This window comes from Nothobranchius furzeri, chromosome 10 (assembly GCF_043380555.1).
Source record: "Nothobranchius furzeri strain GRZ-AD chromosome 10, NfurGRZ-RIMD1, whole genome shotgun sequence".
Lineage (NCBI taxonomy): Eukaryota > Metazoa > Chordata > Actinopteri > Cyprinodontiformes > Nothobranchiidae > Nothobranchius > Nothobranchius furzeri.
The window spans coordinates 46,614,645-46,639,588 of record NC_091750.1 but is presented as its reverse complement, the minus strand read 5'-3'; the positions used below and the strand labels follow the sequence as shown (position 1 = coordinate 46,639,588).

Below are 24,944 nucleotides of genomic sequence, written 5' to 3'. Positions count from 1 at the left end.
TTCTGACAAAAAATTATGAGTTAAACTGTGGTCCCATTTTAAAGGGGACATGTTATGATGTCCCATCTTTTTGGTTCTTCACTATACAAAGAGTAAATAGAGCTTGTTTTACATTTTTATCTGAAAATGCACAAAATACTTCTCACTTGAAGCAATTTTTAGCAGTTTTATTCTTGACAGTATCGCTACATTCCAGATTGAGTCATTCCAGGGCTCTTTAAGAAAATAAGCAAGAGCTGGGCACACCTACCCTCACCTAATTGGCTGCTATAAGCTGAGAAGCTCTGATAACCGGGAGTAGATCTACTGCTCCTCTAGTTTGGAGAGGTGAGAGGTGGGTCAATTCTAATTTTAATTTGTGACATCACAATCGGAGACCTATTAAAGTTGCTTGTTTTAGACACACTCACAGAAAATGGATGGATGGATTTTTTCAGGTTAGGAATGTTTGTAGAGGCAGCAGAGACCCACGTGTTGGCACAAAGGGATGCAAAAACCAAGTTTTGCATAATATGTCTTTGTTAAAACTCTCACAGTGGTTTTTGTGGACATTGTTTTAACAAATGTTTACACCATTTATCATTTAACATTATATGGTTCATTTAGCAAAAATGTATTCAGATTATTCTGCAGGAAGTTGCCCAGCTGCCCAAAAGGCTAAAACCGTTAAGCCATCACTGAGGCTTTGACTGGATTTTATGGAAACATTTTTATTTTATGTGAGATTGTTTCCAAGATTTGACTAAAACAGATTGAAATAAACCCTTTTTCTCACATGAGATGATCTCATTTTAAAATTTCAGGGTGGTGACAAGTTTTTCTCTGAGAAATGTTCCAGAGAATTGTTTTAGAAAACCTTAAAGTAAATATTTGACTTTTTTTTGCAATTAAGCTTTTGATTGTCTCTCATCAGCAAAATATGCCCATCTGAGCTACTTTTCAGTCTCTCCTCTTCAAACTGTACCAGAAACAAAAAGGTTATGGTGTGCAACAAACAGAATGCGCTAATGCAAAAGATGAGTCAGCATCAGGAGAATGCCAAGCATCCAGGAGGAGAGCTGTTGCACAACTGAACGCATTTCTGTGTCAGTGGGTTTACATTCAATATGCTTTTCAAAGATGGAAGATCGTCTCATCAACATGTTTGGTTAACAGTGTGAATTAATGCATCATCAAGCTCGACTGCAAGATCAAGCCAGTTCTGACTGCTGTGTCAAATACATTTATGTTTGTTTGTTTTTTCAGGACAGTTGAGGACGTCATTATTTCTGTGTGACAACTAGCTACCCCCCCACCTCCTCCTTTCTGCTCTCGACTCCAGCGCTCTCTGCAGTGCTGCAGTCTGCTGAATTACTATCTGAGAGTCTGAGAGACACATGCTCACTCGTTCCTCTCACTTTCACACCATTTCTCTCATGCACACACGCACACACACACACACACACACACACACGTGCAGATGTTTGGCCTTTATTTCATCTGATTTCAAGCAAAAAAAGAAGATATTTAATGTGCGAGCATCAGTCGATGCTTGAATGTTCACGCTTGACGGGGTTGCACTGGAACACGGGGACACATCTACATATGGACATGCATGAATGCACTTGTGAGCAGAACACACACACACAGAAACACAGATGCCACTTTGTGGCCTCTATAAGTTGGGCTCCCTGTGATGTCTTGCCATAAATCACAATCACCAAACGAGATGATCTCAGGGACTCGGCCACTCCGTCCATACATTATTAATGGGGGAGGTGCACAGGTGCGCTGTCACTGTGTAGTCAGCACTTTAACCTGTGTTGACATTTACATTTAGCTCTCACCCCAAAACAGAAGCTACAACACCGTATACAGATGGTTAGGTGCAGATGATGGAGTTTTTCACCCTCCTGCAGTTGTCATAAAATGCCACACACATGCTGAGCAGGCTTTTCTCCGGAGGGAAGCACATCTAGATACTAATAACAGTTGTGTCAAGCTTGTGTGTGTGTGTGTGTGTGTGTGTGTGTGTGTGTGTGTGTGTGTGTGTGTGTGTGTGTGTGTGTGTGTGTGTGTGTGTGTGTGTGTGTGCTTATACATGCATTTTCTGAACACACACTGTAGAAATGACCAGTTTTAATAATGGTGTGTGTGTGTGTAGTTAAAGCAATGAAAGCTTTTTCTTTTACTTCATTTTTAGCAACGAGTATCATAACGTAAGGTAGTTATAATGAGAAGGTAAGATTAATCCTAAGGTAATAATAATGAAAAATAATGTTTATTTTTTTATTCAAACATATTAAATTGATTTATTTTTTCTGTTTAATATTTCTTTTGACATTTTGGTTCAGTGCATGCTTCCATAAGTTACAGTGACTGACCTAACCTGTCAGTTAATGTTAATGGACCAGTTCACCTAAACAATTTTTATTTTAACTATTTAAAATCAGAAAATTAGCTGCATATTTAAATATAAAATTCAGGCATTAGATAACTAAAACAAACTGGTTCCAATCTAGGTAACAAGATGCTTTATTGGCAAGAACTGACTTGTTAAATGTGATAAGTCTTTTGCAAGAGTCTTTGGACGTTTCAAAGCATTTGGCTAAACTACAGAATCTATTAGTTTAAAAGTGAGTATTTTTATTTATAGATGTGAAAAAAAGAAAAGTAGGTCTGTGCTATTTGTGCAATACACATGCTGAGAGTGAAGCTAATAGAAAAAAAGCTGTACACAGACTCAATCTAAGCTGCTCTCCTCCAATGCGACAGTTATCGAAAGCCTTTTATTAGTCGTTGTGACTTTGCTGTCAGCTGAGAGTCATGAAGTGGCCTGAGAGTTGATTTTCTAATAGGTGTGTGGTGCTGCTTCTGTTTAGGAAAGGAAACGGAAAGAAATTTCGATAATGAAAAACATAACACAGAGAAAAGTTCTGAAAACATTTTCAGGATTCCTCCTTGAGAGGAATGAATGTCTTGTGCGTCATTCTGGGTAGGAAAAAGCTTTCGTGCTTCTGTTTCAGGAAGTAGAAGTTAGCTGGAAAAGACACCAGAAAACGGCAGGATTTAGAGTCTTGCTCATTAATATTCATGATATTTGGACATCTCACTTCTGATTGGCTAACAGCATCGCAAGTCTACCACTGACCTACCACTGACTGTTTGCTTTGCAACGTTGATGTTTTCCCCCAAATAAAAAAACTCCACAAATAACACATACCTGAAGAATTTCTGCCAAGTTGTGGAGTTGCTAATGCTAACAGTTAGCTTCTACTTGTCGAGATGTATTGTATTTTGCATGAATGATGAATGAAACTGCTGAGTGAGAAAATAAATGAACAATTAACAATGTGCTCTGCTTTCTCCTGGAAGCTAAATCAATACAGGCTTTCTCGGTTGCGGGCCATAATGGGTGAGTTCATAAATGCAAATTTACAGTAAAATGTAGATCCACGGACGTAGTTTTTTGGTGGGGCAGGGAGGACATACCCACCCCCCCACCCACACACACACACACACACACTTTTTCCAAAGTCAGTTTTCATCCCCTGCACTTTTTACCATCCAAAAACAATATTACGCTATAATAAATAGACACTTGTTGAGCACAAGGACCAAGTAGAAATCAACCACTTGTGTTGAGGCCTGTTTCCAATTAGAACCAAGCATACGCTCATTTATTGGCTCTGCTGATACTTGCTAAAATGTGATTGGCTGTTCATGCCACCTGTGTATTTGACAGTGCTGCATTCCTGACATAAAACAGCCTCTAGGCCAGGGGTGTCAAACTCAAATTCACACGAGGCCAAAATGAAAATCAGGGACAAAGTCACGGGCCAAACTTAATATTTTTTGAAGAAGTGACGGCAAATATGCACATTTTCTTTATCAACATATATGCAATGTTGAACCTTTTAATTTGGAAACAAACTTCTTTTTGCATTAACACTGAATGTGCAATAATCAAATTACACACAAGCAAGTCAATTTTAATAAAACGCATGAGTGGTATTCATTACTTGTGGTATATTCAGCATTTTTAAAATCTATTCAGGATTTATGTTTTCTTGTTTATTCATTTTCTTATGTTTTATTCTCATTTTTTCTCCTGTAATAAGTGTCATCGCTGCTGTGACATCTAGCTTTCCCCACTGAGGAACAATAAAGGGATTTTCTATTCTATTCATCTATCTGCACCTTTCCATTTCCTTTTTTACTGTAGGTTAAATCTTTTCTCATGGGCCAACAACAAAATAAAGATATAATTTTTTAAAATGAAAATGCAACATCTCACCTGTTAACTTTCATGTTTTGGAGCAGAAAAAGAGCATAAAACCAGCATATTTAAAGCTCAGTTTGCTCCACTGGTTTACTGTGATGCTCACCTGTTCCAGCCAGATACCTGCATCATGGGGTTGTTCTGAGCTGAGGAGGAGACTCCTGTTGTTTTGTTCATCTTCATCATAATAATGACAACATTAGATGACAACAGGTGCTCACATAGGTTTGTGCTGATGAACATGTCTATGCAGCTTGACCACGTTGTTGTGTGTCGGGGAGGAAAAACTACAGCAGCCATAGAGTCATGCTGATTTGAGCGTGTCGCTGCTCGCTGGAGTTATATCAGCTCTGTATGGAAGTTAGTTGGAAGATTTTCTCTTTCTGTTGTGAACACGTTACTGAGCGGTTAAAATCTCCGTTTCTGGGCTTCAACATCGGAAAATAGCTGAGTAAACTCGGCGCTGAGTGAGAAGAGTGTTTAGTTTGTCCGAGACAACGGAGCTGATCTGCTCGGGTGCAAGATCGGCTCGGGGTCCGTCGACTGCAGATGACGTCAAAGTAGTTGATTGGCTGAACATGAACCCTACGGAATTACGTAATCACGTTACGTTGGTCCAGGCAAATCTTTCTGTTGGAAAGATGGACAACTTTTACAAAGAAATCCATCATTACCTCTTTGAAAATACACTTTTAGCATAGAGCTGCATGTATATTAGGGCTGAACGATTAACTGCTTGTGCAATTAAGTTGCGATGTGACAAAAGGAGATTTTCTAATCGCAAAGGCTGCAATTTGGCAGCGAGTGGCTAGCGCAATGCTAATATACGTGGAAAAACCCATAGGAATGCTAATGCTAATATCACCGATTACATTATTACAAATTATGAATTAGAAAATGCCAATTGATTACATTTGGAGTCTAATAGAAAGTAAAACTACCATCAATCAAATAAGTACAGACAGGTATTTTAGTAAAGCCAGAAAACTTTTAACTCCAGAGTTTTGGCTAGCAGCTATGAGCGTACCTGAACTACGCATTGACAAGACATCAAAAACTAAACACAAAATACTTCAATAAACGGGACACACTTCTTTCCTGCAAATACAATTTCACAGGTGTTGCTAATACCTATGATCCTTCAAGGGATGTGCTCAAAGAGGAGTTCAACATTATGAATACAAAATAGTGTTTTATTTTACAAATACCATTATAAACACAAACTTACGTCTTAAGAAACATTATTTTTATAACGAAACTGCTAAATTCTTTCCAACAGTATAGATGTGTAGTGTATTTTGTCAGAGTGGGTTTGCCGTACTTTGACGTCATCGGCAGTTGAAGGACCCCGAGCCGATCTTGCACCCGAGCAGATCCTGTACCGACACCGGCAGCAGACGCTGGAAAAAACACAAAGGAGGGGGCGCTTCGGCTCCGCGCTAATGCCACAAAGCATCATGGGAATTGTAGTCTTTGCTGTAAAATCAGCCAGTGGGTCAGTTTTAATATGTATATTTTTGACATTTACCTCGCAGGCCACATAAAAATGTTCCGCGGGCCGCATCTGGCCCGTGGGCCTTGTGTCTGACACATGTGCTCTAGGCTGTAGTTTTATACATAATTTTGGTATGTTTATTGTAAAGCCCCCCCAGTCCTCATGCTGGTTGTGTCCTCCCTAGTTCTAAAGTCAAAACGACGTCCATGCGTAGATCTGTGTAACTTTTTCTAACCCAGGTGTTTTTCTGTCTATTTTCTATCAGCAGCTAATCCAGGAAGTATGGTAGACCATTTTCAAGTTCAGCCTGCATGTGAAGGCCAAAGCAACTATTTAAAAGAAAAACAAGTAAAGAATGGTTTCTCTGTGACATTGCTATTTGTTTATTTTTATTCTATCTGAGAGGGTTTTCTACAGTTTATTGCAATGCAACTTCTTTTCTCCCGCAAGACAACAATGCGTCTTTGACTTGGACAAATGAGTGTATTTGTGGACGTGATGTGGATTATCTGGCTCTGATTATGATGCTTGCAGTCCAGAACAGGCTTGCTGACGACTGCTGTCATCAGCAGTCAATTATCGACAAATCCAGTCTTCTGAGCAGCACTCACCCAGAGGTCACTTCACTTCTGAAGCGATTAAGTTAGCTGCTTTATGTACTTCTTTACTGACTTTAAATCTCTCCAGAGCAAGTCATAAAGTTATGGTCTGGTTTTGTGCTTTATAACTCAAACTTCCAGATATTATTTAAGATAATTGAATAAAATAAAGGCTGATTATTAATAAAATGGTCTAAAGCTCCTCATTGTTTGGATGCATCTTGGTTTTCAGCCAGGCTGAAATCAAGCGAGTTAAGATACAGTGGGACTTTTGCCTGGGACGTGTTGGAGCTCCTGGTGAGTCACTAATCTGTTCATCCAAGTGAAACTCGGCAACAAGAATCCAGAGAGAGGAGGAGAGAGGAGAGCTGAAGGTCATAGCTGCAGCAGCTGCACTTGTGCTCAGCTACACCAAACATTTGTTTTCTCTGAGTACAAATAATCAGAACAACACAAGGCCAGGCCTCCTCCTTATTCCTTCATTACTAATGATGATGCTCCACTTTTTACTGATGGTAACCACTGGCATTGGTGGATACTGGGGCTAGGTTATCATCTTTAGCTGTAAAACTTAAATATCAGCAGCTGTGCTGTGTGTAGCATGTTAGATGTTGAGAAATGTTGAGAAATTGGGGGGGTTGTCAGCTTCTGATACTGGTGGTGTGGAGTGAGAGCATGTGAAGAGGGTCATATGCGTGTGTCTCACTCTCAGTGCATGAGAGTTGGCAGCCCTGTTTATTGTCAGTTGGCTCGTGTTAGTGTTAGCTAGTTTTTAGCGCTAGCTACATCAGGCAGTGGAAGGGATGTTTATGATGGTTGTAATGCTACTTTCAATCAGTAGGAGGGAGAGCAGGAAACTAATTTAGTGTTGCTTTTAGAAAGTGTGAGTAAAATTCTTCTTCAACAGACTTCAATTGGGTGTCGTCTGAGTCACACCCGTCTAACTGGACCGTGGGTCCCTGGAAGAATGAGAAAATGGATGTAAAGTCTATGGGGCTAAAAATGTTATTTTCTAATCCCATTTATTATGTGCCATGGATTTCTCATTTGATGTCTGGGAATTTTAAAGACACTTCTGATGCCAAGAAAGCGCTTATTTTCAAACGAGGGCCAAAATGATTTTATGTTTTGTGCGAAAATATGTCCAGGATTACAAATGTGCCAAGCTGACGTCATCAAACCAAACATGGATGAAAGGAAGGGAATAAATGGCTGTAAGTTGAGCGAACTTCCAATCCTTCTCTCAGAAGGAAAAGATATCTGGCTATGAGGTATGTAGCAGCTACGCTAGGGAAGAGGAGATTCTGCGGTGACGTCATGTATGCGACGTACCAGCGCCTGAACTGTAGTCATGCTAGTTACGAATTTTTACCAGCTGACAAATCTCAAAGTACGTGACTGGCGTGGTCGAAACACACATCAATACTTTCATTTAAATTGATTTACATCATGTGTGTGATCCAGGGCGTAAGGCAAAGCGGGTTAGAAAGTAGCTCTTTTAGACCCGTTGACTTGCTTCATTTTCTTGTTCTTCCGGGGACCCATGAGCCGACCGGAAAGGGAGGAGACTTAGGCTCCCTATTTGTACAGCCAACTCCCATTAACAACAAGTCATGCTTAAACAGATTGGGATTTTTTTTGTTTTGTTTGCTGTGAATGTTTTGACTCTGGCATTAACACAAAAGCATCCAGATGTGAAACAATTCGCCCTGCAGCCAACAAACTTTAAACATCTGTGTGCAACAGCAGCTGATTTTCCTACAAACACGTTTCATTTACAACAACAGTTCTAAAAACTAATAGCTTTAATCGTGAGTTGGGTTTTTATCAGCAGGGCGCCAGTTTAAGTTTGCACAGATGACTGTGGCTGCTTTTCAGCCCAAATATCTATATGAGGATTCTTTTAAACTGGTAAACATGAACAGAAAAACTGCATGGATAACATTTAATATTAACTTTGTACTACGTTTACAGTCTAGTTTGTACATTAAATAAAACCCTCAGATCACTGATGGAATTTAAACTAAAACTGCTACAATAATATAACACTCTGACTTCCACACCAGAAGAAAAAGATTGATTTTTTGTATTTTATTCACCATCATGTTGTACAACTTAGAAAAAGAAAGTGATGAAAGTGTAATATTTCAGTGTGTTGATTAAAATGTTAGTGTTTAAGATCTATATTTGCTAGAGTTCTGATGAGAATTAAAAAGAGAGATCATATCTCTCCTGTCTTAGCTTCCCTACACTGGCTATCTGTTAAATTCAGAATAGATTTTAAGATCCTTCTTCTCACATATAAAGCTCTTATTAATCAAGCTCCATCATACATCAGTGATCTGATTGTTCCATACGTTCCTAACCGAGCATTTCGCTCTCAGAATGCAGGTTTACTGGTGGTTCCCAGAATATCTCAAAATAAGAATGGGGGGGCAGATCTTTTAGTTATCAGGCTCCTCTCCTGTGGAACCAGCTCCCAGCTTTAGTCCGTGAGGTAGACACCTTGTCTACTTTTAAGACTAGGCTTAAAACATTTTTATATGATAGGGCCTATGGTTAAAATCTGATGTTAGTCTAGATCTGGACAAGTGGGGGAGTAGAGGGAGGTGGAGTGTACAGTCGGTAAAGAAGGCTCTCCCTTGCCCTGCCTCCAACATGCCTCCATCTAAAAAGGCTAGGTTTTCCAGAGTTATCTCTGTAGTTATGCTGCTATAGACTTAGACTGCTGGAGGACACACTGACCACTTTTCACACTTGACTACTTTTTTCTACAATCTGCTCTTTAACTGTATTATTTTCTGCTATTTCAGCTGTTAACTTAATTTTTTCTTTAGGTGTTTTTCTCCCCAGAAGAAGCTACAATGATGTTCTGCTGAGCTGTGGTGCCCTCATGGAGAGGGCCATCGGCTTGGACACTGTTGCTAACCACTTAAACATTCTCCCTCTCCTGATAACTTTTTGCTTTGGATGTGCTACTACTAGTTTACCCGTTTAATTATAGATTCACTAGGATAAATACAATAAAGTTTATCTCTCACCAAATAGAATATTTACTAAGAAATCACAATGTAACCACAGACACATTGCTTGGTGTGTGTGCGTGCGTGCGTGCGTGTGTGTGTGTGTGTGTGTGTGTGTGTGTGTGTGTGTGTGTGTGTGTGTGTGTGTGTGTGTGTGCGCGCGCGTGCTCTGTCCTCTCGATCCCCAGTGAGTCGTGGTGGATGGCTGCTTATACTGAGCCAGGATCTTCTGGACGTTTCTTCCTGTTAAAAGGGAGTTTTCCTCTCCACTGTTGCTAAATACTTGCTTAGTATGAGGACTGCTTTAAAGCCACTGACACTAGTCAGTGGCTTGATGCAATTTGCTGGGTTCCTTATATAGGAAACTTTTTTCTGATTGGCTTAATGAACTGACCTGTATTGGAATGTTTATTATGTGAAGTGCCTTGAGACGTCTCTTCTGATTTGGTGCTATATAAATAAACTTGAATTGAATTGAAAAATTCAATATTTCTGCCAAGTGACTGACCTGCCACTCAAATGGTTACTATTTGTGGAAAGATTATTTCAGGCAGTAATCATGTTATTTTTTTGTATTAAACTTTATAATTAAGTGCTAACTAACTAAAACAGGCTACAGGGTGTAAAGAGAGATCCTAAACAGCCCGACTGAATGCTGCAAAAGAAAAGTGTTCAAAATAAAATCATCCCAAAACTGAATTACACACTGCAGGACCTCATAGTAACAACCATAGGGGCCATCATCTGTCACCTGTCGCAGGGCTACAGGACGCGAGGTTAATGAGATGGGGAGAGAAAACATGGAGTCTATGGGAGAATGCAGATAGGAGCCATCTGGAAAATGGGATTAGATAAATTCTCTCCCAACTGTTCATGTCTGTTCTCTTGTGGCGTTCATTTGACCTCAATCGGCATCACTTTAAGAAACCTCCCGCATTCACTCTTATAAAGGAATTTGAGAGGTGCGTAGCACGTTAACGGGCCCTCGGCCATGTTGGAGGAGCAGCACGACCAGGTCAGGCTGCAGCCAGGTGCTGGAGCTTCCAGAGGGTTGATGAGCACCACTCTTTGGCGAATAAGGCTAACTAAAGGCAGCGCCTAGGGAGTTGCCAATGGCAACCCCTAGCTGGCCATATGCTGTATAGATGCAATGTGCTCCCTATTAGAGACATCTCTTTGAAGGCAGCAGACTTCTTCAGAAGTGTCTGCAGCTCTGAAGGCTGTGAAGATATCCCAGTTGTGTTTTGAGCCTCGTTCCCCTTTTAAACATCCAATTAAAGGAGAACCAAATTGCCTGAAGATAATGGCAGGAATTCAATCAACCTGATTACCAAAAAAACAGGTCATTAAAACTCTCTTCCTAGTTTTTGAATTCTCTCGTCAGAGTCAAAGAAGCCTGCTCTGTGTGATTTCACATGCTTTGTGTATTTAGTTGCATGTGAACATGCCTGCTCAGTGCACGAGAGCCAGAGCTCTAATCAATCAGAACAATCCAGACAAACATCTTATCCTGTTTCTAATTGTCTTCATGACTCAGACCTGAGTTTTTACAGCAGCACAGAATGAAGGAGAGAAATAAATAAACGCTAAATGAAAGCAGGGTGGTTTAGCAGAAAGCTGTTGTTAGAGGTTTATATTAATCTTTGCCGTTGAGCAGAGGTTGTGGCAAAAAGTACATGACGTCTGCAGCAGAATGCTGCCAAGATGTGATAACATTGGGCTCTTTAAGAGCGGATTATGCTTTTCCACCCATCAGCATAAGCATTTTTAGGAGTTAATGTCACATTTTGATGTCAGAAAAGTCACCGCTGAGTGAGCTCTCTGAGGTGTTTCTCATCGGGCTAATGGCTACGTGAGCGGGGTGGCGCCATTTAACTTCAAACTCAACTCAGCACATGACAACACCACCACCAGGCTGGAGGAAGGACTGGTTCCACCGCCTTCCAGTCTGATTTTGGTGGACGGTTCTACCTACTGATGGGAACCATGAAGCCGAGGTGCTACTAAGGGCAAAAATTTACCGTTTTATTTCCAAACATCCAGCAGAGCTGTGCATGAGCGTTGTCTGCTATGAACTTTGAACCTAAGAGGCTAAGTCTTACTGGATGAACTTGAACTAAGCACCACTCAGATTGTTGTTTCCTTTCTCCAGAGACTGACAGAGCTTTAGAAAAAATGTTATTTCAAGCAGAAGAAAGAGACAATATTCTCTTTGAGGAGCAGTGGAGAAACCTGGAGACAGTCTCTGATTCAGCAACACTGAGATCACATGAAAAATCAGCACATAGAAAATTATTTACTGCTTCAGCATCAAATGTTCTTCAGTTTCATGCCTCCTCATTAGATTCATGACATGCAAACTTTTGCATGGCCAACCAGAACATATTGGCTGCAGACCTCTGCTGTGAAATGTGAATTTAAACAACACTATGAAATTATTTATGAGTGAGAAAAAACTCCAGAAACCATGCTTCATATTTTGGTGCCACCCAAAAAATATCAGAAGCCCCCATCTGGCCCTGCTTTGTAATTTCCTGGAACCGCCCCTGTCAATAATACTTTTAACACAGCAAGTCTGGTTTTGACATAGGACTTCTGCAGCGTCACCTCCTCACATCCACACTCACCTGTACTTCATACTGGTGTGGCGCCCAATGGCCTCCTTCATGTGGGCATGACCCTGAGTCTGACGGGACCCGGGGCCCTCCCTGATCTTCACAGATCCTTGAGAGATGTAGTTCCCATTGCTCCCTTGTCCACTACCTCCACCTCCTCCTCCTCCACCTCCTCCTGATCCACTACCCCCTCCTCCTCCACCACCTCCCCCTACTCCTCCACTGCTTCCTCCAGGAGGAGGGGCGGTGCGGAGGCCACAGAGCCGGTCCTCGCTGCGACTCTTCAGGTTGTGCTCCGTGCACGCAAAGGACACCTGCATCCTGATGGTGGACCTGTCTTTTGAGACTCAAGGGTGTGTGATGGGAGGTGATGTGTTCTATCAAGTGGTTGGGGGGTAGTTATAGTGTAATGTCTACAAACCACTGCTGCTGCTGGACGCTGTTCCTCGTTGTGCTGATGTGGTACCAGAGATGTTCATGCACCAGGCTCAGACAGGGCAGGTCAGAGATGCTGGCAGAGACTTGTTCAGGGCAGGCTGGAGTCCAGCCTCTAACATGACACACACAGAGCTCCCGTCTGCTCCAGCTCCTGTCTGCTGGTGCAAAAACTGGCAAAAGGCTCTTAGAGTTTTCACACTCACGAGATGCATCAGGGCTGCCCTCCAAGAACCATCAGGAGGCTTGTAAACTCTCAGCAATCCTCAGATGAATGCAGGGATGTGGCTGCTGTTGAAGCCCCCCAAAGCCTCAGAGTGTCAGACACCTCCTGGCCTGCTCCCACATACATGCACGGCTCCGATGCTTCTGGTGGCTGGTCCAGCGCTTGTCAGCTTGCGGTTTTCTCTTCAGCTCAGATTAGTTGGGTCTGTCTTGAGCTGAGGGGCTCCGGAGTGTGCCGCAGCACGAAACACAGCACTGGCATCCTCGCACCTCCCAGAATCAGGCATTTTTATCAGCATCCTTCAGTTGACGCAAAGCAGAAAAGTGGATCGTTGCAATGAATTACATTGCTTCAAAAACCCGGACAGGCTGTGGAGACTTGATGCGAATTTACACGTTTAAAGGCAGCGATGCATCGTCGCCCCGCAGCTTTTCACGCAGCATCCAAACGATGCGAGAATCAGGATGAGCGGCAGATTCAGTAGCCGGTTCGCGTCTCCGTTAGCTCACCCACCGGCATCAGCTGGCGGGTATTCGGTCCCGTCTCACGGTGAACGGCTCCGGGGAAAATGCCGGCATACTGGCCCAAAAATCAGCTGCAGCGAACGTTTTAAAGGCTCGGTTCCGCCTCCCGGTTCTGTTTAAGCATCATAGTCAGGTCGGAGTCAGCCTTCAAATAAAAAAATAAAAAAATCCAGAGGTGCCAAAATGTTCACGACACACAGGCAGTGTGCTTGGGAGATAACTGTGTGTGTGCGTGCGTGTGTGTGTGTGTGTTTCATCATTCTGCCACATTTCCTCATCTTAAACTGATTCAGCTTGTGGGTCCTTTACAAAACACACCCAATTTGTCCAAATAACCGAAATGCCATTAATTAGAAATTAATTAATCAGTTTTAAAGACATCCTCAGTGTTTTACACGTTTTTTATTATTATCTCCAACCACACCCATTTTCAGCAGTTCTGTTTTGAGAAGAAGGCAGTTGATGTTTTGCCTGCCTGGTTTGTGCACTCAAAAAATTATTTCTGGCCCTGGCAAACACCAAACTGTTAAATAAGATTTAACTGAAATACACACTGCCCGCCAAAAAAAAAAAAAAAAAAAAAAAAAAAAAACCTCGCCACCTGGGTTTAACTAAGCATACAGCCTCCTACTGCATGGGCTATTATCTTTCAGCTGGCAACAAGTTGTTTAACCCCAACTGGTGCAATGAGTTGCTTCTCATTTGTTAATGTGTAGTTTTCACAGGTAATCTCTGGAAATATCCATCGTAATGTTGTTGAAATTGTATTAAATGATGCCCATTTGTTGATAAATATTGGTGGCTTTGTAACACATAACCATAAAAATCTACATGGGAGCGGGTCTAAGTCTCCAGGTGACACCATATCAGATGCCATGTTTCCTTCTACGGGAGCCCATGAGGACAAAATGCATTTACTGATTTGTAAAAAATCTATTACGAAACTTTCACCATTCATAAACGTTCACTGCCACTGATGAAAGGTAGTCTAATGCTTTTCATTTTGCTGGAAACTGACTGATCTCACAAAGTACCTATTCTTAAAATTGCAATCCCAGGGAATTGTGACCCTAATGGCCATCTGTTGGTAAGAACACAAAAATACTGCTTGCTTGCAATGATTTAGGTATGCACTGCCCCCTATTGCCATGGGAAATACACACCTTCACTTTAAATAACCATGAAAGACAAATCTGGTGGTCGTGGAAACAATGTTAGTCTGTTTGAGAAGGGTCAGATCATTGGCATGCATGATGCATCAAGCAGAGGAAACATCTAAGGAAATTGCAGAATGACTAAAAGGGGTTAAGAACTGTCCAACGCATTATTAAAAACTGGTCTGCTGAGTCCAGATGGACCACAGGTTTACTGCAGGGAAACTGCAGACTGCAGGTTTGCTGATGGTTCCCAGAATATCTAAAAATAGGATGGGAGGCAGATCTTTTAGATATCAGGCTCCTTTCTTGTGGAACCAACTCCCAGCTTTAGTCCGTGAGGCAAAAACCTTGTCTACTTTTAAGACTAGGCTTAAAACATTTTTATTTGATAGGGCCAATGGTTAAAACCTTATGTTAGCCTAGATCTGGACACGTGGGGGAGTTGAGGGAGGTGGAGAACACAGTTGGTAAAGAAGGCTCTCCCTTGCCCTGCCCTTATCCAGAGTTATCTCTGTAGTTATGCTGCTGTAGGCTTAGACTGCTGGAGGACATACTGACCACTTTCCACACTTGACTACTTTCTTCTACAATTTGCTCTTTAACTGTAATATTTCCTGCTGTTTCAGCTGTTAACTTTATTTTTTCTCTAAGTGTTTTTCTCCCCAGAAGAAGCTACAATGATGTTCTGCTGAGCTGTGGTGGCCTCATGGAGGGGGCCATCGGCTTGAACACTGCTGCTAACCACTTAAACATTCTTCCTCTCCTGATAATAACATTTTACTTTCTTTGACATTGAATGTGCTACTACTAGTTTACCCGTTTAATTATAGATTCACTAGGATAAATACAATAAAGTTTATCTCACCAAATAGAATATTTACTAAGAAATCACAATGTGCCCATAGAAACAGTACTATATATGTATGGTATATGGTTTGGGAGATAACTCTTTGTGTGTGTGTGTGTGTGTGTGTGTGTGTGTGTGTGTGTGTGTGTGTGTGTGTGTGTGTGTGTGTGTGTGTGTGTGTGTGTGTGTGAGTGTGTGTGTGTGTGTGTGTGTGTGTGTGTGTGTGTGTGTGTGTGTGTGTGTGTGTGTGTGTGTGTGTGTGTGCGCGCGTGCTCTGTCCTCTCGATCCCCAGTGAGTAGTGGCGGATGGCTGCGTATATAATTTGCTGGGTTCCTTATACAGGAAACTTTTTTCTGATTGGCTTAATGAACTGACTTGTATTGGAATGTTTATTATGTGAAGTGCCTTGAGACGACTTTTGTCATGATTTGGCGCTATGTAAATAAACTTGAATTGAATTGAATTGAAAACCCTGTTCCAGAGTGATAGTGCATCAGGGTGAGAAGAGAGGCAGATGAAGTGTTGCACCTATGAATGAATGAATGAATGCATGAATGAATGAATGAATGAATATATTTTTGGGTACAAGTAACAGAATCTAGTTGACCTTTGTATCCAAAAGGGTGTAGGCAGAAGCAAAGGTTAGTGTTCACCTTCCCCTTCTGCCTTATATTATCATCATGCCAGCAGACACACAGAATTAGACAATGAATTAAAAATTTTCTCCCACCCCCACCCCAAAAAAATAACACACACACAAAAAAAGACTAGCTCAACCAGGGCCCTACAATGCGGCTCAACAATTGAGTCCAACCCGGAAGTACCAAAAATTGCAGTTCCACCCTCATCCGCTGGGGGCTGGTGTCAGAAGCGAGCAAATCCTCATTGACTCCCATGTTAAAAATACCAATTTCACAGCAGAAATAAACATGTTTACAGCCTTGTTCCAAAACATGTTCTTGGTTTAAATTATCTAGTTTACACTCATGACAACTCTGAGGGGGGTGAATTTTTTTCTCACTCTTCTGTTTAAGTGTATTAAAAGCCTAAAATTCTGTATAATTAATGAGCATCCAACACACGTGACCGCCGCCTCAGACCCACGTGACCACAGAGCTAGCTCCGTGGAAAGGCCTCAGTAGAGCCTCGGCCTGGCTTGGAAACTGTTCCAGGATTTTGAGTCTCTGTGTTTGTGTATTCTTGTCTGGATATTTTTTGTGCAATTGTTGGACAAAATGACTTGCTGTGGCATTAATTGCACTAATAGAGCGTCCAAGGAGTGTCCACTTCATTTTTTTCGGTAAGTAAAATTATATTTATGTATTTTAGGTCACTGCCGAGCTGAGTTTAGATTTTAACATGTACTGTTTAACCATGAAATTTAAATGTAATAGGGTAAAACCCAGTGCATTTAACATAATGCTGCACTTCAGAAAATGGGTTGAAATAAAACATGTTGGTGGAGCTGGGTTCCGACTATCGGCTTGTGGAGCTCTCGGGAGACCGATGTTTTCCACCCGTTCTCCCCTCCCCGCAGCTCAGCGCAGCTCTGTCTGATCGCGGCTCCTGACTGCTGCGCGGGCTGCCGGCTTGTGAAGTTCTGGGATGGAAACCTTTCCACCCGGTTCTCACCAGCTGCAGCTCTGCGCATCTCAGATCGCAGCGGCGCTTGTCTGCTGTGCGGCTGCCGGCTTGTGGAGCTCTCGTAGACCTCTGTGTTCCACCCGGTTTTACCCAGCGGTCAGCCCGGCGTATCTCTGACTCAGAAGCTCTGGTGTTGTGCACAGTTAACTCCGGTTGTAGCTAGGTTGCTACCTCCGTTAGCTTAGCCCCCACCTCTGCATTAGCTTTGGGTTAGCTTCAGGTTAGCTTGTAGCTAGTGCAACTGGGTGTCGTCAGTTGATCCCAGCCTTACAGCCCCACCCTCAGCTCCACCTCTCCACCTTCAGCAAAATCACTTAAAGCTAGGAGGTGGTATGATGTTTCCTGAATTCATACTGCTGGTCCCAGATTATTTGGTGTTTCACTAATTAAATAATTTCACCTTTTTAAAAATATCCCTTCCAGAATTTTTGAGAATTGTGGTAATAACGATACTGGTCTATATTTGAAAAGTTGTTTATCACTGTGATCGAGCAGTAGCATCGCCTTGGCTACTTTCATTTTTGAAAGAAATCTTCCAGTGATAGGGAAATATTACATATTTTTTTCCTTTAAAGAAAGCTGTCATCCTAAGACTTTTCTGTCTTCGTTTAGTTGGATCTAAACTTCCCACAGAGGGGCAACATGTGAAATACCTCCAATGTGCATAAAAGTGTGCACACACATTCATCATCTCTGTCAGTTTGCTTTCACATCTTGTATTAAAGCAGCTTGCAGTCCCAGAGCAGATTGTGTGGCATTCAGCTGTCAGCAGAATAAAACTTTGATCAGCGTCTTCTACAGCCGAGCTCACGCTGGGATGGTGAAGTCTGCAGGTGTAAAGGCCACACGCGGAGATGTCTTTGAATAACGACAGAAAGGATTTAATATCTCTACAGTTAAATCGCTCTAACCTCCATTGGTCCTTTTTGTGTCCATATGGACTCAACTTTCACCATCGCTCTGAATAATCTCCACCACTACGAACAGCAGAAACAAGGCTCAGTTACCGAAGCGTCTCTCTTACCGAAAAAAATGTGATTCCTGATTTAAATATTTTCAAATATTTCTGACAATTAGCCTTTAGTTCTGGAAAATACTGCATTTTTAGTCTTTTGGTCAAATTCTAAATTTTAACCTCACATTGCTGAATCTGAGTTGCAAATTTCAATTGAAAAAACTGTCCTCGTCCTCGTCTTCCTCCGCTTATCCGGGTCCGGGTCGCAGGGGCAGCATCCCAACTAGGGAGCTCCAGGCCGTCCTCTCCCCGGCCTTGTCCACCAGCTCCTCCGGCAGGACCCCAAGGCGTTCCCGGACCAGATTAGAGATGTAACCTCTCCAACGTGTCCTGGGTCGACCCGGGGGCCTTCTGCCGGCAGGACATGCCCGAAACACCTCCCCGGGGAGGCGTCCAGGAGGCATCCTGGCCAGATGCCCAAACCACCTCAACTGGCTCCTTTCGATCCGGAGGAGCAGCGGTTCTACTCCGAGTCCCTCCCGAATGTCCGAGCTCCTCACCCTATCTCTAAGGCTGAGCCCGGCCACCCTACGGAGGAAACTCATTTCGGCCGCTTGTATCCGCGATCTCGTTCTTTCGGTCATTACCCAAAGCTCATGACCATAGGTGAGGATTGGGACGTAGATCCACCGGTAAATCGAGATTGAAAAAACTGAATTCAGATTTTGGCTTTTTGCATCTTTTTGTTCAAAGTAATAATTTCCCGTCCCAAGGAAGCAGAGTTCTGCACAGAGAAGGAAATTGCTGCCATTACAGGATTTAAGAGTCAGTTTTAGCAACAGGAGCCGTTCAGCCAGAGGTGGTAAAATCAGCTGAAGACATCAGTGAAATTGGTGCTACTGGTGGAAGTAGCTCCAGGCTAACGGCTACAACTCAGCACACATGGAAAACGTTTGCTTAAATAGTGATTTTGTGATCTTTATTTCTGCTGCAGACATTCTTATTTGAGTGGTTTTATTGAGTCAATGTAGCTGACTGGTCTTTAAACCAGGGATACGCTGCCACCTAGAGGCCACTTCACTGGAGCCCAGCTGACCAGAGCAGAACAGCAGATGTCATGCTGTGTAATGAAACCCACAATCATATTCATATTTAGTATTAGTCATCATCCAAGCAACACCTTATATAGACCAGAAGCATGCAAGGGTTAAATGTGCAACATTTACCCGCATCACTCCCAAGCCTTCTTAGTAAAAGTTACTTATTTATAAGTCACATCCTAACATGCTGCAAAAACAGCAACCTTGTAATTCATGACACACAATCTGAACACTTCAGACTTAGAAATAAAAGCGCCATGACGACCAAATCCCTGTTCACTGCTGTCACATCCCTGCATTATTAACGCTGAGCGTCTGCAGCGATGGTGCTGACCCCGTCAGGCTGTCTGAGACAGACCCAGTCCCATCGCTGATCCAGAACAACCAGATGCTTCTCATTTACTCAGTAGCTCTCTCCTTTGAAATCTCATCAAACGCCTAATTTTTCTTTCTAGGTCACCAGTGGAATAAAAGACTCCAAATATAGTTTTTTTTTTCATCAGCTCTGGTGTTTCAGCTTCTGCATTTAGATGTAGAACTTTTAAACCTTGTCTATTAGAAAGTTTTATTATTATTATTATTAATAATAATAATTGGACTGAGGCGCAGCAGTACCCAGCAGTATTATTATTATTATTATTATTATTATTATTATCATCATCTTCAGGTGCAGCGGCTCAGTCTGCACATCACTTTGGTTTTTGCTCCATTGCTTAAGACGTTTCTATGTTTTAACATGGCAGAACTTCTCCACCTCACCTGTATGTCATAGCAGAGCGTTCCGACACACAATCAGCCAGCGAGAGGCCATACTCCCTCAGGTAAAGCTCCAGTCGCCTCCGCTCCACCAGTTTGTGCGCCGCCTCCAGGATCTGAGAGGCAAAGGCCTCCGATTCGCTCCTCTGCTCCGAGGTCTTGCTGCTCTTGGTTCCAGACTTGGCCACAATGCTCCCAGAGGAAGTGGATGCCTTGGGCTTCTTGCTGATGCCATAGAGGTCCTCCACTGAGTATTTGCCCCCTTTACCTCCACCGCTGGCACCACGGCTGGCAAACATGGCTATGGAGGTTGCAGGTGCTGATTAGGACTGCGCTCCTCTTTTTGTTCAGGTGCAGCTTCTACATCTACGTTAGACTGAAGCTGCCTCTGAGTTTGACGCAAAAAAAAAAACAGAAGGAAAATAACAAAGTTGTGCTATTTTGAAAGATTCCTGAAGATGTAAAGCATCCAGGCCCGTTGGAAGTCGGGCTTCAAATGACTGCAAACAAGAGCTTGAAGCACTTGTAAGGTATCAAAAAGAGATGATTTCTCCTCTGAGGAGAAAATAAAACAAAGCCAGTCCTGACATGCCAGCAGTCACAAACGGTGACTCCTGCTGTTTCTGAGTAAAATACAGAGGAGGGGGAGCAATCAGGATCTTTATCTCTCAAAGGAGGGCCAGTGAGAGGATTTGTGAGCTTACATTGGGTCAGATTAAGAGAGCGGACCGGAAGTATCCTGTGACTACCATAATCACGGGATGCAACGGCCTATAGCTGCAAGATGTCTCCATCATAGTGTGCTTGTGATTTTTTAATATTTATCATAAAGGATTATTTGATCTGCAGCTCTGATGTCATCACGGCCAACAGTCCTTTAGGATGATTGCAACCAAACCCCACCGTGGACTTCAGAACATGTGAAGCTCTCGAAAATAGAGGGGCAAGAAATAAATCTGGTTTCTAATGTCCTGTCTGAGAAACGAAATGTGATAAAAGGAAAGAGGAGCACAGGCTGCTTCTGCTAAAACAACACTAATGGAGAGGATTACTGGACAACACGTTCCAAGAGATCCATGTTCAAATCTTGTGCATCCATTAGTTTAATCCCGTCTGAAAACATGGAAAATATAAATATCTTATGCTATAAAACACCAATGAGTCGTTATTTCTGTTATTTCCTCACATCCTTACAGGCAGAATTCCCTCTAGAAGATTTAATGGCTGAATTATGAAGATTAAAACAGCTCTCATTGAATAGATGAATAAAAGTGCATCAGCACACAGATGTCAGGCTCATTAAGCGTCTGATGGCCGGCTCGTTCATCTGTTTAACCGTTTTCGCTCCTTCGTCTCCCAGCTGTCGTGGCCGTCACTTCTAAAGTGAGCCCTCGCTGCCGTTGCTGCAGTGCCTTTCAGAGGCAGAGATCATCTGGGATTAAGCTGCGATAATCACTCTTTCAATTGACCAGAGTCTCCTAGGCAGCTGTTGGAGGACAGCTTCCATCAGCCCTCTGTTTCCAGGGTCAGGGCGGCTCCAAGCACGGCCTCCATCAGATCAGGGTTCGTTTCATTTGTGATCAGAGAAAAAGAGACATTCACATATTTTTATTGTTAGGCTCCATCCTGGTCTCCTCATTGTGTAACTGAGCTGGAACGCTGAAGTTTGTTTTTAGTGATTTTTTGCATAAGCGTGCAAAGATAACTTCAGTCAGTTTAGCAACATATTTACTCGGATATACGGAGAGCAAAACTGTCATGCATTCACTTGTACATGTTATACAGCGATGAGTAGGTCAGTCGCAGACATCTCCTCATTTTACATTTAAATCATGCCTTTCCTTTTCAGGATGCTTGCAGAGTTTCAGCTCCTTTTTCTCCTGCAGCACCACAAGATTTATTTCACTGCAGCTGTGAGAAACCAGCAGAGGAACACAAAAAATAATAATCCACAAAAACAGTCCTGTAAAATAACCTGGGTTCATTTTCCATAGCTCTGTTTAGGTTCTTACAGATTGTGGATGATATTGTTTTAATTAATCTGACATCCATAGGGTTACACTATGTACATTTTAGTAAAGATCACTGAGTTCTAACAATTTAAACGACTGAGCGAAGAAACCATCTGACTTTCCTTTCAGCTAAAGTTAATTTTAACAATTTACTTTGATTGAAAAGTTAATTAATGGAGAAATTGTTTGATTAATACAAAAACACGGTTATATCATGATGTTACCAAGGTAAAAACCAGCCTGTCTCTGTGTGAAAACATAAATGTCCCCTTTGATAAAGGTGCATGAACAATTACGCCTTGTGGTCAAATATGGGTACTGCAGTCTACGTTTCAAAACAAAAGAGTCCACTCTGAGTGACTCCGCCCCTCATGTTTGTGAGTTTCATGCCTGTTACCATTTCATATCAGCACCAGAAGAAATGAGCAGAGATGAGTCATACACGGTAAGCTGACAAGTAAATAATACATTTCACTGTAACATCGAGTTGTCGGTAATTGAAAAAGTCGCTTGACATATTTTTAGAACTGACTATTTATTTCTAATTCACTGTTAGCATCGTTAGCTCAACGTTAGCCTCTAGCCTGTGTAGTAATTAATACATATTAATTATGACCAATAAGAAGTGATTACTCCATACAAATATGAAATGTCAATCTCAGTGATGTTTGAATGTTTAATCAGAAGATTCTAGGGTTCTTTGCTTATTCAGGGATCATTAACACACTTCGTATTACGGGGGTAGACTTTTGCATACTTATTCTGTAGAACAACAAGTAGAAGCAGAACTTTCTGGAAGTGTGTCCTCCTCCATCTGGAGTAAAACTAACACTAACACATCACCGTAATAGTCAGACATGGTGGTGGTAGTGTGATGGTCTGGGCTGCTCTGCTGCTTCAGTATCTGGACCACCTTGAGCAAATTAAGCAAATTAATTAACCAACATTTTTAGTGTACAGCGCCTTGTTTGGTTGTAATACCTTGTGAATGTGCTTTATAAATAAAATTGGATTGGATTGGATTGGAAATGCAGGTGTTGCTTCAAGAGTGTTACTACCTGTTTCAACTTTCATTTAAAAGGCTGGTTTGGATAAATGAAAGCATGGCCTAAAGACTACATGGTTTTAATTACTCAGGCTACCTTTGATATCATGTCTAAAATAGTTAGGCATCAATATGCCAAAAAGTAAATTGAACTAAATCTGTAAGGGTGTGTATACTTTACCTCAACGCTGTAAATAAATGTGTAATGACCTGTTTTTTATGATTGTTGTTATTCAGAGTTTGTGATCAGCAGCATGATAGTTCACTTTCATTAATCTAGTTTTTTTCCCTCTGATCTCCTACAACCACGCACTGTGTGACCGTGTGTTATGTGATATTGCACAACATCCATGATGATTTCTATCATTGCAGTATTGCCTTTTGTCACAATAAAATTTCAACAAAAAAGGCCATAGCACTTATTGAAATCCTTGTTGTAAATTATCACGCATTGGTTCAATTTGTTCCTGAATCCAGGTTCCAGCCAAAGCTCTGCCAGGCAAAAGTGAAAAAATCCAAGGGCAGTGCACGTTTGGCAGCAAACACTTTAGTGATGAAACATAGAAAAATCTGTGACGTAACGTTTGTATCCCTCTGTCTGGATTAGATTAGTCTAAAGTCTGGTCCAGATTAATTATCGGTCAGAACCTTCTGAGGGATTAGAAAGCAGAACATGACTACAAATGAGTTAAAATGCACATAATAATAATAATAATAATAATAATAATAATAATAATAATAATAACAAATAATAATGCATAGGTTTTATGTAGTGCTTTTAACCATTACTCAAAGACTTTGCAATCAGAGAGGAGACAGTGAAATAAATTAACAGGCTTTAAATGCTTAATTAAACAGGTACGTTTTCAGGAGTTTTTTTTTTTTATTATTTATGAACTGAGTCAGCAGTACAAATATATTGGATGAGAGAGCTCCATAAGGTGGGAGCAGCCACAGAGAAAGCTCTGTCCCCAATGGTGTGATGTTTTGAAGTTATTGCGTGAGAGAGGAGACTGGAAGCAGAAGACAATGGGAAGGGCGGTGGAGACAGACACATAACAAGGGGCGAGATTATTGAGGGCCTTGATGGTGATGTGTAAAATCTTGAACTGGATGTGCTGGTGAATGGGAAGCCAATGAAGGTTTTTTTTAGGACCAGGGTTATGTGATCTCTCTTGTTGGTGTGACTGAGGAGCCGTGCAGCTGACTTTTGAGCATACTGAAGTTTTTTATGTGTGTGGATGGGACTATAGAGTAGGCTATTGCAGTAATCTATTCTAGAGGAGATGACGGCATGGATGAGGGTTTCTGTTGCAGTAGAGGACAGAATAGGGCGTAGACGGGCAATATTTTGAAGGTGAAAGAAGGGTGTTTTAGTGATATGACAGATGTGTGGTATAGAGAGTAAAGGGTGAAAAATGACTCCCAGGTTTCTGATCTAACCTTCATAATTTTCTTTGTTTGGCTATAATTGTGAGTATTTCGGTCACTATTTACAATAAGCTATCAAATATGAAATATAATGTATTTTTGATCAGATTTCTGACTCCAGAACAGCCATTTGTCTTTTTGGGTGTCAAAATCACTCATCACCGCTAGAGGGCAGCAAAGCAGCGCGGCTAAAAGATAAAAGTGCTTCAAAGTTCGCAGCTAAGGTGGGTCACATGAAAGCAAACGCACCTCAGTACCACTCTCGGTTCAGGATACAGATAAATCCAACTAATCGCCTGGATGCAGGAAAACCCTTCAAGTCCAAGAAGACGACAGCTTAAATAAATAATGGATGAGTCTTGTGTTTGACCTGACTACAGATGAGCCCAGCTACGCACAGTCTGGTTCTGTCCCTCCAGACTGTTGCGCAGGCTGCGCACAGTTGGAGCGCACACTGCGCCACTGAGCCAGAGAAGACTACCGAGGCGTCAAAAAGCTTTGCTGTAGGCGTGAAACGTGCTGGTGGCTGATGTTCACATTGATACTTGGGCTGATCTCGGATCAGAATTGTCAGATTGAACAGTACGACCACTGATCACATTGTCGTCAGCCCATCAGACAGATATTGTTTTTGTTTTATTTTAAATGCTGGTGGCCAAAGCGTGGTGGGCAGCGTCTGTCGTTTTCTGACAGCATTAGAATGAACAGAGCTACACTTCCTGTCCACTAGAGGGAGTCCAAGACGCAATTAAAGACGTCTGCGTCTGTGGCAATTATTACTTGCTTCACAGACAGGCAGCAGGCTCGCGTGTGTGTGA

General features: G+C 42.0%; 1 protein-coding gene across 2 annotated transcripts in view; it reads right to left on the bottom strand.

Moving 5' to 3' along the window:
* Positions 1–19,937, bottom strand: part of LOC107386434 (voltage-gated potassium channel subunit beta-2) — a 31,522-nt gene extending 11,585 nt beyond the window's left edge. The window contains exon 1 of one of the 2 annotated variants that reach the window (XM_015960817.3): positions 19,642–19,937. In XM_015960817.3, the coding sequence (XP_015816303.1) occupies positions 19,642–19,937 (296 nt within the window). Of the gene's footprint in view, positions 1–12,005; positions 13,512–19,641 lie in introns of those variants that run through there. The other variant, XM_015960815.3, reaches the window with a different exon arrangement.
* Positions 19,938–24,944: the final 5,007 nt, after the last annotated feature.